Genomic DNA, 18887 nt, shown 5'->3' with positions numbered 1-18887 from the left:
GCCCATACGCTCGCCCCAAAACAAAACATACCCCATTTCTTTTGCGGACCACTCACCCCCAGCCGTTCTTGTATTTGTTTTACTGAGGTTATGGTTAGGAGTAAGTTTAGGGTTAGGTTAGGCTAGGCTTGGGGATAGTTTTACTGAGGTTAAGTTTAGGAGAATAGGCCTACGGCTAGGTTTAGGCATAGCTTTACTGAGCTGAGGTTACGTTTAGGAATACGGTTAGGTGTTCGTGTTTAGGCATAGTTTTACTGAGGCTATATACGTTTAGCAATACCTGGTTGTGGCGGCGACCGTTCCGAGGTCGCCGGATTAGACCCGGGGGTGAGCGTGTTTTGGGGCGAGCGTTCTTGTATTAGTTTGTAACGGCTTTGGTTGACTACATTTCCCACACTGCATTGCTGTATAGCGACTACTACTTGTCACTGTGCTGTCGCGCTCTGCCCAAGTGCCCATAGCGGTCCAGACCAGCATCCCTGCGCAGACCATGGGACAGATGTAGAAAATGGGAAAGAATCCATTGAAAATATGTAATTTCCAATATTTACACCGTGTTGCCGATTGCAATGAGGGAAGGACAATGTGATGATAGAGTGGATCGTTTACTGTGCCTCTGTGGAGCAAAGGCCGTTATTTTTAGAGAAATGCGGTATCTTTTCCCCTGCTGTAGGTGTTGTTAACGCAGAAGATACAAGATGAAGAAGCAATTCAACCGAATGCGACAGCTCGCCAACCAGACGGTGGGAAGGTAGGTGATCTGTTTCCATTTGGATATATTTTATTATCGGATTTTACAAGTGAAAGGAAAAGAAACCGCTCCTGCTGCGTACTGTAGGCTATACGGCGCTGGTCGCACTTCTTAACCATGCAAAATGTAATTTTTATTACATGCAATGATGCTTAAATATAGGCACAGAATAGAAAATGAAGCAATGCAACCGGGATGACAACACAATCGAACAAAAGAAAAGGCTATATTCCCAATGCATTGCATTTAACAGCACTCCTTTGCGTAATGATGGCTATTGGAATTATACCGCATAGGCAGCAGCGTGTAGGCGCATTGCTGCCCTACAGTAAGAGCTACAATACAACCTGACCAGTGGCAGTGACCACTCCACTGAAATACTGGAAATAATACAACACACTCCTCCACTGACTCATCATCCCAGTGAAATGATGCTTCACGTTAATACCGGCTCTCATAGAAAGTTCATAATAAATGGGCACGGTGCTGATGCTGAAAATTGCCTCCCGCTGTCACCCGGACCTGTCAAAGGTGCATATGATGCAGACTGATGCGGTGTCGACTCGGCTGCAAAGGCGCAATGTTTTCATTACGCAGTAATGTCAGCTGTGGACCAGGGGGAGCACCTCATAGGTGTGTGTTGTTAGCAAATCTGTGCCTACATGAAGGTCGTCTTCTCTCTGGAGCTGCTGCTGCTGTGTGCTTGCTTTGTTTTCATGAGCAAAAAAACATAATTTGCAATTTCTGTTGCCATGAATATATTTTCATTTTGTAAAATAGCCTGTTTAAGGTATTGGGGGAATCCCTAAACAACACACTAGAGAAGATTGAATCTTATAGATCAGGGGTCTTCAACGTTTTCAGGCCAAGGACCCCCTAGCTGAGAGAGAGATGAAGCAGGGACCCCCTACTCTATATGGTATAAAATTGTGTTTCAGATGAAAGTTATTTTTTACTTAGTCTGCTATTTTTTCCCTCTACGCCTATAGCCTCTTTGCCAAAAATAGCCGATCTACAAGCTCTCAGCACGAGGTGTTGAGAGCTTGTAGATCTGCTATTTTCGACTAATGTTCCCCCCAGAAAAGGAATTCTAGGGTTCAAGTGGTTAATGTAAAAAAACACAAAGATTTGGCGGACCCCCTATAGTAGCTCTGAGGACCCCGTAGGGGTCCCGGACCCTCCGTTGAAGACCCCTGTTATAGATAAAGTAGGTTGAGGTTCCTATGATCCATTTCCTCTCAGACAGTCAAATCCTCAGTTGTTAATCTCTCTCTGAAATGATGTACCATGCAGGGAGTGAAGTAGAAACTCTATGGCCTCTACAGTATATGCCAAATTTTCATGATTTAAAAAAAAATAGCAGATCTATTAAACTCATAGCGTGGCACAAAGTGGCACGAAGTGCTATGAGCTTGTATATCTGCTATTTTTTGAATAGCCAAAGTATAAAATAATGGTTAAAGTGGTTACACAGATGCTACTCCCACATCATAGTGTCTGTAACTTCACACCTCACTGACATGAACATGCTCTGCTTGACGCTTGACCTTTCTAACCACGTGAACCCTACAGCTTCGCCATTCTGGCGCAATCATTTGGGCGAAAAATAGCCGATCTACAAGCTGGCGATGCTTCGCAGCATTCTCCAACACGCTGTAAGATTGTAGATCTGCTATATGGGCAGTGTGTTTATCACTTCCCCACCCACCACCACCACCACCACCACCCTGTTTGTTCACCTCCCAGGGAGTAGAGGCAGAGCAGCTTGTCATGCAGCGCGGGGGCCAGAAGGTGCTCTCCGCTCCGTATTGGGGGATTAGGACAAGGAGGTGTGGGTCATTATGAGTACAAGGCTCTGTGCTTGTCATGCACTCTGGAGGGGGGGACACCCCTCACAGTAAATACAGGCTCTGCAAGGCAACGCTCTCCCTGCCCTGGCTGCCACCAGTGGTGGGCCTACACTAACAGTATACAACGCCTGACAGCTGCCGCTGGCATGGCCCGCTTTTTTCTTAAGGTCTTTTTTTAGCCATTTCTGTGTGAATCATTTAGAGTATGTGTATCTGTGGGCTTTGTGGTCGGTTACATGTATGCATGTGTGTGTGTGTGTGTGTGTGTGTGTGTGTGTGTGTGTGTGTGTGTGTGTGTGTGTGTGTGCGTGCGCGTGTGCGTGTGCGTGCGTGCGCGTGCGCGTGTGCGTGTGCGTGTGTGTGGTTGGTGGGGCATTTCTCGGGTTTGTTTATATGTGCACCTGTGTGGGCGTGCGCGCACAATTATTATAGTTAACTGTGCACCACCTCATTTGTATTCACTGCCCACATGAAGTGGATGCATCTGCTGCTGCGCCCCATAAGGGCATCATCATCATATTCTTATTCCATAACATTTTCATTATTCACATTCCACTGACTCTTTGCCAAGATGGGCAGTCCGGGGTGGGCAGAAGGAACCTGCTGAGGTGCTTCTGTCTGTTCCGTCTTGTGCCATAATGAGCAAACACATGCTCCTTGCTTGCCCGAGAAGTGTTGCATCCCAGATACCCAGGGTACTGTGCTGTGCAACCCCAAGACTGCCACTTGTTACCCCAGTGGCCACTACAGTCAAACAGCCATCTAATGCTCTATTGCAGTGGTTGTCAACCTTTTCAGGCCGTGACCCCACAAAATAATCATATTTGAACTGGGGACCCCCCACCCAAGCACTTGGAATGTAGGAGTTGGGGCATTCAATTTAGTTTGACTGGGTTCCACTGATACTTATTGTGAAAATAGCAGATCTACAAGATCACAACGCGAGGCGGCGTTGTGAGCTTGTAAACAACATATTATATTATTTGGTCAATTGTACAATTTGGCCAATATTTGACCAGTTTTTATAGTATAGTTTTTTCTTAGGTATTAAAAAGGTCTTAAAAGTCCTTAAATTGTCACTTCACTGTCATCTGGGGACCCCCCTCAAAAAAATCATGTAGGGGGGGGTGGGGGGGGTCCCGACCCACAGGTTGAGAACCACTGCTCTATTGCTGCATGTTGGTATCAGGCACTGTGGGGGGGCGGGGAAAAAGGTAATGACACTCTAGGTGTGTGACCTTGAGGACTGTTGTTGGTCGTACTGGGAAAGATGGAGAGGCAGGGGAAAAGCACAGGTCTTCTACACCACTCTCACTGATTTAGTGCAGAGGTTAGCGACACATTAAGATTACATTTAGATTCGTATTTTGGGTTTCTGTCAGGTAATTACAATGTATGACGTGAGTAGATTATTTTATAAACACATTTTAAATAGCACAATGTACATGCATCACATGTTGTGTGGGCTATTAGTGCAGGTCATATGAATCACCTTCAATCTTGTAACCATGAAACTCAAAATGATACAATTGCACTGTTATGTAGACCATCACTGTGTGTATCTGCATGTAAGATAAGATAAGATAGGATAAACCTTTATTGATTAGCTCCCTGGGGGGCATCCAGGTGGCATAGCAGTAGCAGCAGTTATAATGAAATACAGAAACAGATTAGAGTCAAGAGCCAATAAAAAATGAAATAAAGATACAAAATAAAATAGTTAGACTTAGGTTCTGACATAAGACACGTGCAGTGGGTCTCTGAATGAATGGGTTAATATACTTATACAGTATCAATACATGTGATTATAAATGTACATTCCATACAGATACATGGAAAGCAAAGAAACGAAAATCATCATAATAATGGTAATGGTCAGCGGTCCAGTCAGGCTAATGGCTGAGTCCTCGTAAAATCATACTCATAATGTCTGGGTACATTATACATACATAAACAGGAACATTGTTCAGCTGGTCAGTAAACATCAGTCCATAATTTCAGGTACATAAAAGTAGTTGGGTAGTTCAGTGATCAAACAGTAGGTCTGGTTTAAGTCATGAATGTACATTCCTATCACGTATATGAAGGCAAATATGTGCAGACTATCAACATTGAATATGAGAGTGAATATATGTGCAGTCTATACAGTGAGTATGATAATTAATATACATTATGTACAACCTTGGTTCTCAAAGTGGGGTCCGGGGACCCCCAGGGGTCCTTGAGGGAGTTCCAGGGGGTCCCCAGCTAAATGATAGATTAGGCACCAAATGGACCCTTATGGGTCTGTAACTCTGAGAGTGTACAAATGGAACCAAATGGACCCTAACGGGTCCATTTGGTTCCATTTGTACACTCTCAGAGTTACATTGACATAGATTTTACAATATAAATTGCGGTCCAAGTGATAGAAATGCCATTAAATGGGGGTCTGTAGCCCTAATGCATGTCAAACTGGGGGTCCTTGAAATTAAAATGGTTGAGAATCACTGGTAGAGCCGTAAAAGAATCTTCTCTTATGGGGGTCCCTGGCATATCTTTTGAAATGGGGGTCCGTGGGCTAATAAGTGTCAATTTAGGGGTCCTTGACATGAAAAAGTTTGAGAACCACTGATGTACAGTGCAGGCTTCAACAGTGAGTGTCTGGATAATATATGTATCAACAGTGAATATATAATTAGGCATATATGCAAGTCTCTCATCAGTTATTCTTAACAGGCACCTGTCAGGGATCTGCACTGTACATCCTAGTAGTTCATGGGCAAGTGCACCTGAGTCAAAGCCAGAGTCAGCAGTCTAAAAGAACACAGTGCCAGAGTTAAAGCAGGAGTCACAAATCCCATAGAACAGAAGAACAGAGAGTGCAGGTCTTATATTATGGACTGGAGGGGTCAAGCTTGGTTGTGGTGGAGCCTGATGATGGCTACTGGTACGAATGACTGTCCCAAGTCTGTGTTCTCCCCGTATGGCCAGCTTGCTGCTACCTGTGTCTTGCTGTAATGTCACCGTGCTTGTATTTATAGACTCTGTGTCCTCTGCTCCCCATTCATATTTTGGTGGAGGAGAGTGGGCGTTCTGCTGAGGCGTGGGATAGCTGGAGGAAGCAGAGTTGAAGGGAAGCAGTGTCCCTTCAGGACAGGATATAACTACCGCCTACTTCGAAAGTGTGTGTGCATGCGTGCGTGCATGCAAGGGTGTGCGGCGTTAATGCATGATTTGCTGGGACTCCAATTCTGCACTCTGCATCAGTGTGTGTGTGCCAGATAACTGTGTGCATGATGAATTACAGTATGGTCACGGTCAACCGTAATGAAGCGACTCGCACAACGAGGAGACATGACATGTTACATCTCGTACCCCTGTAGCTGTCTTTCACTTAACAAAATCACTGCAGCTCACCTTCTGTACGGAAGAGAGAGAACTGCACCGTCGTTTTAATGGAGGATGGTAAATAAACTGACTAAGAGTGTCAAGGCAGGCAATGAGCTATGTTGACTGTAATGGAGATACGCCTTGGGCTTCCACACCAAACTGCCCCCTTCTCTCTCTCTCTCTCTCTCTCTCCCTCTCCATTGGGTTTCTGTGTATTCAAAACATTATGACATTATGAAACAATCTGAGGACATGGAGGGCAGTGAAGTCACAGTTTTAATTGGATCCTGATCCCCACCTAATACTTCTTGTTCTACTACTACTTCATCTACTTGTGCTCACGGAACATTCAGCTCCCCGTGTGAGACATCAGTTGTACCGTTTTGCCATGAAGCCTAATTCAGACTCATGACTCACAATGAGATGAAACAGTTTCAAGCCCATTTTATACTTTGTGGTACGACAGAGCATACATCACATTAGAATGTTGCGGAGAGTGAGTGGTTGACCTGTGCAACCCCTAATGGAGCAGTCTCAAGGGAGCCAAGTCAATGTTGCTGAGCAGTCCGTAGTCCCCTGTATTAGACTCCATGAATCTTTGCCATCCTGGAAATGGTCTAGTGTCAAATCGGTACTAAGAAATTTGGCTGCATTGACTGCATTGTGTGTGTGTGTGTGTGTGTGTGTGTGTGTGTGTGTGTGTGTGTGTGTGTGTGTGTGTGTGTGTGTGTGTGTGCGTGCGTGCGTGCGTGCGTGCGTGCGTGCGTGCGTGCGTGCGTGCGTGCGTGCGTGCGTGCGTGCGTGTGTGTGTGCGCGTGCGTGTGTGTGTGTGCGTGTTTTAAATGGAAGGAGGATTGAGGGTGGGGGGGTTTGTGGGTCATGGGTGCTGTGTCAGCATCTCCCAGGCTCTCTGCCTGCCTGGGCGGGGTCCATGTCACATGATGACTAGCCTGACCAATCCTTGAGACTTCATATTGGAAGATGTGCAGCCATGCATATTCTAAAGAAGAAGAAGACCATGCTGTGTGGAACAATAGGAGGAGAGACAAAGGAACGTTGACATCATATTTAGGCGTTTGAAGATAATAGTAATCAAGTTACTGACCTTTTAAACGGTAAAGCCATATTATGTACTACATTTGAGGTGATTTGTCTGTTAATTTCCTGACATATATACAGCAAGCAAACCAGGAGAAAAAAATAAAAGTGTGGTTCAGCTAGTTTCCACTCTCCCTTCCCTTTCTCTTGACCCATTTCTCACTTAGCCAATTCCCCATCTCACTGCCCTATCTAGGTCTAGGACAGCCTGTGAAAAGACTGAACGCTGTGAGCTTATAACAATAATTCATGCCTTACATGCGGTAGACAGTATCCGTCAGTCTGCATGCGACAGTGACAGTCAGGCGATAAAGGGAAGGAAGAGATCATTCAAATACATGCCTCACTGGTTGAATCTGTGGGTTGTATATTTGCATACTTGTCAAGGGAAACCCTGCCCCCTCCTTTACCTAGCTCCCTTAACATCCTCCGTCTCATGCACTCATATCCACACTGCATCAGTCACCACCACCCCACCCACTCAGATAGTGCAGGCCTCCTCTGGACAACACTATGGCACGATTATGAGAGAACTGCAGCAACTGGAAGTGTGGCAGATGAGTAGCGGATTCTCACACCTCTCTCTGTTTACTAGGTCTATGTTGGCCTTTCACAGTGTTTTGATGACAACATGCAAACGTCCAAGGGTTTGTGTGTGTGCGCGTGTGTGCGTGTGCTTGTGTGTGTGCGTGTGTGTGTGAGGTGGGGAGAATTGTGCACACTATGCATGTGTGGCCACATGTCCTGCACTACTATTTGAGTGCATGCTGGTGAAAGATTGGACCTTATTGATGACAAAGGCTCCTTGGCACCTTTGATTCAACCTCGTTTATGTTGCGCTTTCATGTGCTTTCTTGCATTTGGGAACACAATGGACAGTATATAAGTAACTAAGCTACTAGCTTAATCTTAGCTTAGCTTAACTACATTTCCCAGTAGCTAGTGGTATAGCTTCACTACTTTAAGTATAATGTAGCTTTCAAGTAGTTCAGCAATTTATTTTCACCATATAGCTTTGTAGCTTGGCAAAAGCTGCATCACTACATTTTCAGTGGTACATTCATTGACATCAAATAGAAAAGAATAGAATAGAATAGAAGAGCATTCTCCAGCCATTTTATTTGTAGCTTACTTACATATTTGAATATTTTATTCAATTATTCAATGTCATAATTATGTCCACATTAGGTACAAAGTAGCTTCAATGCTAACTTATTTTACCAGAGTAACTTGTAGTGTAGCTGGCTACTTATTTTGAAAGAGAGCTTTTAGTGTATCAGTTACTTCTTTTGAAGAATATACTAGTAACTTAGCTGTACATTTGTAACCACATGTAGTATCCCTATTCTGGGAATGTCATAATAGGCAAACATTCAGCAAAATGGCAGATCTACTGTATACTGTATGTATGGAGGGAGAAAAGGAGGGGGACTACTAGTATAGACCCCTGGGGGACATCAGCCATCTAAGTCTATTGCAGTGTTTCCCCAAACAATGGGTCGGGACCCATTTTTGGGTGGTGGACCCATCTTGGGTCTATCTATGGGTCTATGGGTCACAATGCTTTTTTTAATCATATTTCTTCTGAAATATTCAGAAACATTTCAACAGTGTAAACAATCACACCCAGTGTGAAGTGAGTGGTGTGGTCATCACAGTGATGGAAGCTCACTTTTAAAAAAAAGTTTTTTTTTAAGTGCATAGTCCTATTTATAGGTTATTCATTTCATCATGTGTCTCGCTAGCCAATCACAGTGCTGAATAGAGTCAGCCAATAGAGTCAGCCAATCACAGCACAGCTGGGTGTACTAATGTAGAGGGGTGTGCTATTATGAGCCAATCACAGTACAGCGAAGGGTGTACTAATGAGGTGTCCCAACCCCACTTATAGGAGCGGCTACACCGCTCAAAAATAATTCATAAAAATAAGCTTGATAAATAGTGATAGCAGATCTGCTAGCTCACATCGCGACACATTGTGAGCTTGCAGATGTACTATTTTCACTATTAAGTAGGACTGTAACTGTAAATTCATAATGTATTTTTGTCAGTTTGGGTCCCGGGGGAGACACCAAATGTATCTTTTGGGTCTCAGCTGAAAAAGTTTGGGAACCACTGGTCTAAGGGGTTTAAGTGGTGAAAGTAGCTGGACTTTTTTACCGATGCCTTTGTCTTGGCAGGAGTGCTGTACCAGGGAGCATATGGCAGGCAGACAGGTAACGTTACGCCGTGGGAGGTAACCCTATTACATACAGAGCAGCAAAGTGATCTGGCTGTTGTGTGTTCCTTCATCTTGGCCTCCTCCTCTGCCTCTCTCCTCTCTCCTCTTGTCCTCCCACACATCCTCTCTTCTGGTTTAGCAGAGCAAGGACAGCGCCATCATGGAGATCTGGCCTTCGCAGCACCGCAGCAGATGATTCACTGCTCTATTTAACACACCTCTGTGGAGGTTCTTGCTCATCACATTGTCAAGCTCTTTGTGACAAGCACCACTGTCTCCACGTCCTATTTATCCAGCGAAGGCCCTCTCGTGTGACGCAGGGTCTTATTGGGTGCCAGTAGTAGTCGTTCATAATCACAATTGAGTCATCACTTGTACAGTACATACACCCCACTGTGTGTACTCATCCATTTCTATAGATATTACTATATTGCTATTGCTCTGCAACTATCAGAGGTTCCATTAGGACAGGGGTTGTCAACGTGGGGTCCATGGGGACCCCCAGGGGTCCCAGCTAGCTTCCCAGCTAAATGATTGATAGTTAATGTTCACCTTACATCATTACATCATGTACAAGTTAATACAACTAGAGAACGTACGTTTTGATCAGAGTTGAACTGTTATCTCTATACCTACAGTAAATAAAGGAATTATGGACCAAATGACCAAACCAAGTCTAACAATAAAATAATTCTGATGATTTTGTCCCAGAGATGAAATTGTGGCCCGCGGTCTAATCGCATATCAAATTGCGGGTCGTTGACATGAAAAATGTCATGGACCCGAAATCACTGCATTACGATAACCCTCCCATAGTAACCACAGCAGTGCCTCTCAGAGACAACTTTCTGCTGGGTAGTTTGTTTGTAATAAAGAGCCTTTGTCAAGAAGCCATTTTGGCCCTCAAAAGAGAAATGATGTAATAGCAGACAGCAGGGCTGTCTCTCCCTTTCCATGTCACTGATTCTACTGCTTAAAGAGCCCCTGCACAGTAAAATCCTGAGTGTTAATTTAACTCTGAGAAGTATACACATACATGGAGCCAAATGGACCCACAACGGTCTATTTATTAAATGTATACACGCTCAGAGGTACAAGTGGATAAATTATCGCTGAGGATTTTACTGTGTGTAAGGCTTCCTGACTGCGACTTGAATGAATCTCACTCTCGTGTGCACATGTGTGAGTGTGATGTGATGTTCCATCCGTCCATGTCAACCTGATGCATATTACTTACAGTGAAGTGGGTTCAGCGCCGTGGCTTACAGAACGCCCATGGGTGTTGCCACGGAGGAGGTCACCGTCAGTCTGTTGCACATGTATGAGCTCAGCGCCGACAGGAAGTGACCTCAGGGCCTGACGACAGGGTTTTGGAGCTAATGAGTCAGACACATCCAAGCTGCGACGGTTCGCAGCCATGCAGCAGCAATTATGGGTCTGGAGCAGGGATCGATGAGCACCCTTCTGCCTTCTTCGTTTGGTTAACCACATGAACCCCAGCCAGCATCCATATTCTGGGGTTGAACATTAGGCAAAAATAGCCGGTTATGTACGAGCTCAGAGCGCGTTGCAGCGCGACGCCTTCTGAGGCAATGTTTGGCGAAGAGATTTGGTGTAGACGGGGGGAAAAAACGCCCCATAGTGCAGAGTCAACTCAGGTCCAGTTTACAGTCTAGAGCAGGGGTCTTCAACGTTTTTCAGGCCAAGGACCCCTTAGCTGAGAGAGAGAGATGAAGCAGGGACCCCCCCCCCCCCACTACATATTGGATTCATGTTAAATGTGTGTTTTCAGACATTTAACCACTTAAAACCCTCAATACTTTGTAAACTTGACCATTGGCTGTGTATGTGGTCTGCTCCTTTTTCCCTGTAAAGCAATCCTCTTTACCAAAAATAGCAGATCTACAAGCTCAACACACGTCGCAGATGCGTTGTGAGCTTGTAGATCTGCTATTTTTGGCTAATGTTCCCCCCAGAATAGGGATGCTTGGGTTCAAGTGGTTAGTGAACCAATAAAGTCCCAATCACACAAAGATTTGGCGGCCCCCCTGCAGTATCTCTTAGGACCCCCTACTAGGGCCCCCCGGGTCCCCGGTTGAAGACCGCTGGTCTAGAGGGTTTAAGTGGTTAATTGACCACTAGTAGCTAAATAGAGTTTTAGCTAGAGTTTTAGAGTTTATCAAAGCAGATCCCAATTGCAGTTGTAAGTACCGGTATATAACATTTATCTATTCAGAGAGACATAATGATGCTTACATTACATATTTTAGTATACCGTAGATCCAATTAACTTTCATTCATTCTTTCTTTCTTTCTTTCTTTCTTTCTTTATTTCCATCCACACAGCATAAGCTAAGTACTGTACACGCTCATAGAAACATTAACGTGCAAAAGAGTGAAAGTAATACTTTTCCTCCTGTGACCATTGTCCACCTATATGTCCTATAGAAGTATCCATCTATAGCCTATAGAAGTAGTTCGCAAAATGGGGTCTAGGGACCCCCAGGGGTGCTTGAGGGGGGCTTTCAGGGGGTCCCCAGCCATGAGGAGTAGTTTTATTTCTCTATAATTCAATTTACTTGACATTATTACAATGCCAAAATTGTATCAGCGACTATTCTAACAATATGTAACAATATAATTAGACCTACTTGTGGGCCGTGAGAATATTGCGCGGACCCCCAAATAATTGGGAAAACATTATGATTTTATTGACAATATTTATATTAAAAAAAAACGAATGTAAAAACAAATCTCACAGTGTTTTTTCCATAAAACCTTGAAAAATGCGGTTTCATTGTGCTACCAATAAATAGGAACTTAAGTATACTGCCTTAAGTTCCATTGACCCAAGCAGGAACACAATAAATTGATTGATCATTAAACAAAGACACTCTGAAAATGCATGCGGTCCATCCATCTGACCACTTAGTTGAACGGCTGCCTTGTTAAGTGGCCAGATGGGTGGTCCGCGAACGCTTCTGAGAGTTTCCAGTGGGCTCTGATCTAGAAAACGTAGGGAACCACTGATTTAGACAATATAATTTAAACCAAAAACATGCTTTGAAATCGGGTCCGTGGCCCGATGTAAATCGATTTGGGGGTTCCTTGACGTGATGAAAACGTTTGAAAACCCCTGGTCTAAAGTTTGGGCTTAGCCCACGTCTATGAAATACATGATTCATGTTCAGTATGAAGCTAAATATTATCCAAGTAAAGTCAGTTAAGTACTAAAGCTCTTCTTCTCCGGTGGTCCATGAGGTCATTGTCAAGTTAGCTGTGATCTGTGCAATGAGCTAGCAGCAACAGCATGTGGCGTTGCTGTTGGGAATAACATCCCCGAAGGCTGCGTTGATGGGCGACTCCCTGCCTCAATATGCCCACTTCCTTCCATTCATGAATGGCCAGTCAATAGACTCCACACAGGAAGCGCTAATCCACCACATAATCACTTCCTGTTTTGTTTACCTCTCTCATCTCTTTTATACTTGTGCTGTTTTATGTCATGCAAAATGTCAAAGCAGAATCTGGATGGGGCACCCATCAACACAATAATAATGAGACAGACAAAAATTCAGTTTCCAAAGTATGAGAGAGTTTAAAGTATTAATACAGTGGAGTGAACATACACCTCTCAATGGGACATGCATGCGGACTCAATTGAAGCAATGGCCAGCACAGACTTAAATAGGCTTTTCTCCCAGACCCACCCATTCAGGGTGAAGTGTCAACCCAAAACAGCAGCATAGAAAAGGTATTGTTTCATGTTGTTTGATGTCTTGCAGGCGAGCCACACCTCTGGGTGCAATGGCTCTGTATAATGAAATCAGGGGTATGCAAACTAGTAGTCACAGGAGCCTAGTCTACTGGGATCTCTACACATTGGGCTGCCCATGGATTACTTTCTTAGCGATTGTTCTATCGATTACTTTTTTGATTAATCAAATAGTAATATATATTTTTTTATATCAACACATCGATTAACCACTTAAGCCCTATTTTGTAATGGTGTCGTGCAAAAATGGGAAAATCTACAAGCTCACAGCGTGTTGTTAGTTTATACGGTAGATCGGCTATTTTCTGTATTAAAGTTTTTATTTAATATTTGAACATATTTTTGCCTATAATTACATCAGTTATGAATCAATAATTGTATTAAATGATCGATTATCGATCATTATTTTATAATCAATCAAATCGATGAGTTCGATTAACTGTTGCACCCCTACACACACACACACACACACACACACACACACACACACACACACACACCCCACCCCCTCAAAGGGGTAGGTGGAGAAGAATTCATGTGGTTGCCTAGGAACACGGGTATGGTGTCAGCAGTTGTATCCTGTTAAATATCAGAGCTATACAACAGAAATTATACATAGCGGCATCGAGCGGCATTGTGTTTGCTCTGTATATTATTAGGTATTTCACACACTAAACTTTAGGAAACAAGTGTGTGTGGTGTGTGAGGCACTGTATGACAGATGTCACGTGTGTAAACAGTCATTTTGAGCGTAAATTCTACATGAATAAAGTTAGCATTGCTAACTCATTGCTTGTTTCTAATTTCATGCTACTGGATGCTGCAGGCTCTCTCTCTCTCCCTCTCTCCTCCATCTCTATCTCTGCACCCCCCCCACCCCCACTGTGTGTGTGTGTGTGTGTGTGTGTGTGTGTGTGTGTGTGTGTGTGTGTGTGTGTGTGTGTGTGTGTGTGTGTGTGTGTGTGTGTGTGTGTGTGTGTGTGTGTGTGTGTGTGTGTGTGTGTGTGTGTGTGTGTGTGTGTGTGTGAGCGTGTGCGTGCGCGTGTGCGTGGGCGCACGCGTGCCGCCGCACATATGTGGGCATGCACTCTGCTCACAGTTATTCTTGCATACTTAACAAAGCTGTGACCCAGTTTGCTGGACAACTAGTAACAGTACATACAGTAAGTGGGTTGTTCTGTTTTAGTAACCTTAGCATCGCTGCACCGTGCCCGTCAGCTATCAGCCCTGTCATTTCAGGGAGGAAATCATGTGGGCCTCTCCTTTTTTTTGCAGCACAGCAAAGATATTGAGAGGGAGGGGGTGTAAAAAATGTTCAAAGGAGAAATGTTTACAGAGAGCCCTGGCATTGAGTGGAGTGTGTGTGTGTGTGTGTGTGTGTGTGTGTGTGTGTGTGTGTGTGTGTGTGTGTGTGTGTGTGTGTGTGTGTGTGTGTGTGTGTGTGTGTGTGTGTGTGTGTGTGTGTGTGTGTGTGTGTGTGTGTGTGTGTGTGTGTGTGTGTGTGTGTGTGTGTGTGTGTGTGTGTGCGTGCGTGTGCGTGTGTGTTTGGGGTTGGGGTTCAACTATGGATCTTTTGACAATGCTCTGGGTCTCAGTGAGGCCCAGAGCCACCATTCCTATCATTTAATCGCAAGATTGCACCCTCTGATTTTTATATTAAAATAAAAACAAGGATATAATCTCACGATTAAATATTGAGTGATAGCGCTGCGACATCTTGTGAGCTTGTACTGTAAATCGCCTATTTCTGGTGAGCAACACTGGCACAATACTAAGTATAAATCAGCCTTAGCATGCCTTTGTTAGCTAGGTTATGGCTGTGGATGGACCTAGAAGGAAACCAGAGCTTGACCAGCCAGTGTGTGTGGGTCAGGAGGACCTCTGAACTTGCTGAGCACAGACCTGTACGTTGGCAGTGTCAAATCACAGCGTTGGCTGGACACCAAGTCAATATGCTCAGGACTGGGGAAGCTATTTGATTTGCATTTGATTATTATCCACATGCATTATTCATGCTTTCATAAACCATGCACTGTGCTGGAGGGCTGAGCACCCGGCTCTCCGATAGTCACATATCTTGAGATGAAAATGTCTATCCTATGAGACATATTTCTATGGAATGCACAGCTGAAATGGTTGTCTTTTTCACATTGTCATTTTACTCAAATTACAGTGAAGGTAGACAGAACATGAATGAAGGTACAAGCATAGGGTAATCGTGCACATTGGCCATGAAATATACTGTAAGTTGAACCCAAAATGTCCTGAAGCTGAATCACTTTTGGTTTCTTATCAGTACTTTGTTAATGTTGCCATCCGAGACAGAGAGGGTGTTCTTCATATTCTAGTCCTCGGTCTGTCTGGGTAAATATTGTCTTAGCTAATTCGTCTTCCTCCAGTGTCTGCAGGCGCCCCATGTTTATGCTGCAATAGCTTTGTAGATATTCATTCCTCTGAGGGATTACATAAACCAGCAACGTTTTTACTGTCCATGTTTGAATTTAGTATGTTGAAAGCCAATTAATTTATTATTAGTTTCAGGGATCAGTGTTTCACTCTGTGTATTCATACAGTTTCTGCATCTGTGTGTGCGTGCGTGCGTGCGTGCGTGCGTGCGTGCGTGCGTGCGTGCGTGCGTGCGTGCGTGCGTGCGTGCGTGCGTGCGTGCGTGCGTGCGTGCGTGCGTCCGTTGATTTGTATGTGTGTGAGTGTGTGTGTGCATGCACATTATTGAATCATTAGCTGCCTCAGGTAAAGGAATGGCTGTGAAGTGGCAGATGGTTTGGCACGGACCTGGCAGAGTCCTGTGCCCCATGGCGAGCACACCACCCACAAGACTGCCAACTTTCCCCTGTATTTACTTTCCTCTCAGGACTCACTCTGCACGCCGTGTTTGTTGGTAGGACTCTCAAGCCCGTTTTGTACTTCGTTGTACAACGGTGTTGTGCGCTGACAATAGCCGATCGACAAGCTAACAACACATCGCGGCTATGATGTGTTGTGAGCTTATACTGTAGATCTGTTATTTTTGGTCTGCGACACGTCGTACATGGAGCATAAATTAGACATCATCACTTTTCAACTCAGCAACCTCTCCCCAGCTTTACATTAGGATTCTATATAAGACCAACCAGCTCCGTTACTTCCTGTTTTCCAGCCAATGCAGTGCCGTTTCATTTCGGCACTCGTCTTGATGGGCTGATTATGTGCTATGCCGATATCCTGGGAGGAAATGCCTTCCGTCTGAAAACAAACATGCTCAAAGAGAGAAAAAGCTGTCTGTCTTTGAACAGATCTGCTCAGATAGGCTGCAATCTTTTTGATGATAAGGTTGGCTTTCCTTGTTTAAAGTCTTGAGTTGAAAATATGAATGTGAATACCAGCTCTCTCTCTCTCTCTCTCTCTCTCTCTCTCTCTCTTTCCATGTCTCTCTCTCCCCCTTTCTCTCTTTCTCTCTCTCACCCCCGCCCCCCCCCCCCCCCCCCCCCCCCACACACACACACACGCACTCACACACACATGCTGTCTTCTTGTTTTGAAGGCACGATGGGTTAGCTTATCACAAGAGAGCCCTTGATGCCCTTGATCCCTCCATCCGTCCGTCCATCCGTCTGTCCAGCCATCCAACGGTCCATCTATCCGTCAATCCGTCCGTCCATCCATCTCATTCCAAACAAGACATGCACTTCTCCTAACTTCGCCATCATCTCGGGCTTCCTCATGGACGGCTGTCACATCTGCGCTGCCGGATCCCCGCTGGTCTCCCTCAGCTGCCATGCCCTCCCATGGACACCTCAACGAGCCAATGGAAGACCAGAAACACTCCGATGGGCTCACAGCTGCGACCGCAGACCTCCCCCGGCTACACACTCAGCATGGAAGATGTGTGACACTCTGCTCCACGAAAGATTAGATTGTTTGTACAAGTTAAAGAATGAAAAACATATTTTTTTCAAGAGATTTGTTGAGGCTGCGGCAGCAACCTCGGCAGCAACGTGGAAAAGCTGTGCCAAATTTATAGTGCTTCTACCGAGCTATTTTCGTCTTCCTTTGCCTCGCGATTGGCAATCTGCAATCACACTTGCAGCGTCATGCCAGAAATCTCTCTCTACTGAATCTTCCTCTCTCTCTCTCTTTCTCTCTCTCTCTCTCTTTCTCTCTCTCTCTTCCCCTTGCGCGCACACATGCACACAGTGCTTGTCTTTGCAGGCCCAGGGAGCAGAACAGAGCGGTTTTCCAAAAGGCTGGTTGTGATTAGATCCAACAGTACATGGGTTGACCCAATTCCCATGGCTTTATTCTCTACACGCCCATCTTGGCACTAAGAATGAGGATGCTAATAACTGAGCTCGTCAGAGCTCATTATCTCTCCAGTTGGCCACAATGTATATACGTAGAACATCCATTAACGACTGCATATCAGCATTAAATGGACAGATTGGAATGCTTTTGTTTCCAGCCATCATTGCAATTGTCTTCAAAACAAGAGCGTACAATGCAGGATGCATTGGATAAGAAAGAGCTGTCCATTGTGATGGACAGCTTTGTAATAGAGGCATCCTACATGAAAATAGCATTTCAGCCTTGTGAATGTGTTGATGTATTTTGGGCTCACCGTTTGAATAATAGAGCAGATGCCTATTCTAGTGCTGCTATAAGTAAACCTTGCCTGGAAACCAGACGAATCTGCCAGAGCCCATTCTCTTAGTCGGCAGAGAGGCGAAGTGCGTTTTTGTTCTTAAATAAATGACAGAAAATGCCTATTATTCTGATTGGCACGGTTTTGGCACAATACTAGGAAGTGGGCTGTGCAGACAGGGAGGGGAAGGGAGGTGGGAAGAGAGTCTTCATAGCCGGGGTGGGCTATTGCTGGGGGGTCTACAGGCCCGGTTTTGACTCATATTAACCCTGCTGAGAGGTCAGACTGTATATCCCGGTAATTTCTGCCCCGTCAGCCAGCAGCTCATTTTGAACAGGAAGTACATGTTATCCTCCGCTCTGATTGGGCAGTCCTGATAGTCCCTGGAATGTTGCTTTGAGGAGACACATGTTCTGGTGCTCTGAGTAAAGAGGTTGTTTCTCCAACTATGCTGAACTTTAGCCATTTGTGCATCAGCACAATTTGACAGCCGAGCAGCGTTGATATAATTAATATAATTAACGATCTGATATAAATGAACATGTCGTTTCAGGGCTCTTGCCCTGCTCTTCATTTGGCAGATCCTCCTACTACACACATATTTATGGGATGCAGTGGTGTGCCCTTTTCCAAGCTAATGGCCCATTCACTGTTCTGGATGAGTGGCTTTATCATCGTATGCCATTTCCTTCAGTCTGTGCTGTGGCTGAGTCCCTTGTCCTTCTGCATGGACTCGCAGCAGGATGTACAGTTGCTTCTCAGTGGGAGCCTGTGCTCATTCACATCACCGCTGTCCTGCTTGTTTTCTGCTTTGCCATCGGATTCGCTCAAGCGATAAAGCGTAACAAACATACATTGAGGCATCTGCTGCTACCCTTGTTATTAATTAATTAATTAATTAATTAACATGATGTGTTATTATTCACCAAGATCATTGGTCAGAGAAATTAACACAAGCACAGACACAGTCACAGAATGACCAATACAGTACTATTACACACCTGCTACTCTACTACGCACGCACGTGCACACACACACGCTCACACACACACACACACACACACACACACACACACACACACACACACACACACACACACACACACACACACACACACACACTTTTGAATTATTTTATTTGGATCTGCACAAAAAGTGCAATACATGATACTGTAGATCCA

General features: G+C 44.7%; 1 protein-coding gene across 4 annotated transcripts in view; it reads left to right on the top strand.

Moving 5' to 3' along the window:
- The first annotated feature begins 479 nt into the window (after positions 1–479).
- arhgap44a (Rho GTPase activating protein 44a) overlaps positions 480–18887 on the top strand; it is a 48648-nt gene continuing 30240 nt past the window's right edge. For all 4 annotated transcript variants that reach the window (XM_084071326.1, XM_084071328.1, XM_084071327.1 and 1 more), the window contains exon 1: positions 480–751. In XM_084071326.1, coding sequence (XP_083927452.1) covers positions 699–751 — 53 coding nt within the window. In that variant the 5' untranslated portion in view covers positions 480–698. The remainder of the gene's footprint in view (positions 752–18887) is intronic.

The sequence above is a fragment of the Gymnoscopelus microlampas genome (assembly GCF_963454915.1).
Source record: "Gymnoscopelus microlampas genome assembly, chromosome: 11".
NCBI lineage: Eukaryota > Metazoa > Chordata > Actinopteri > Myctophiformes > Myctophidae > Gymnoscopelus > Gymnoscopelus microlampas.
This window is presented reverse-complemented; position numbering and strand designations above follow the sequence as displayed.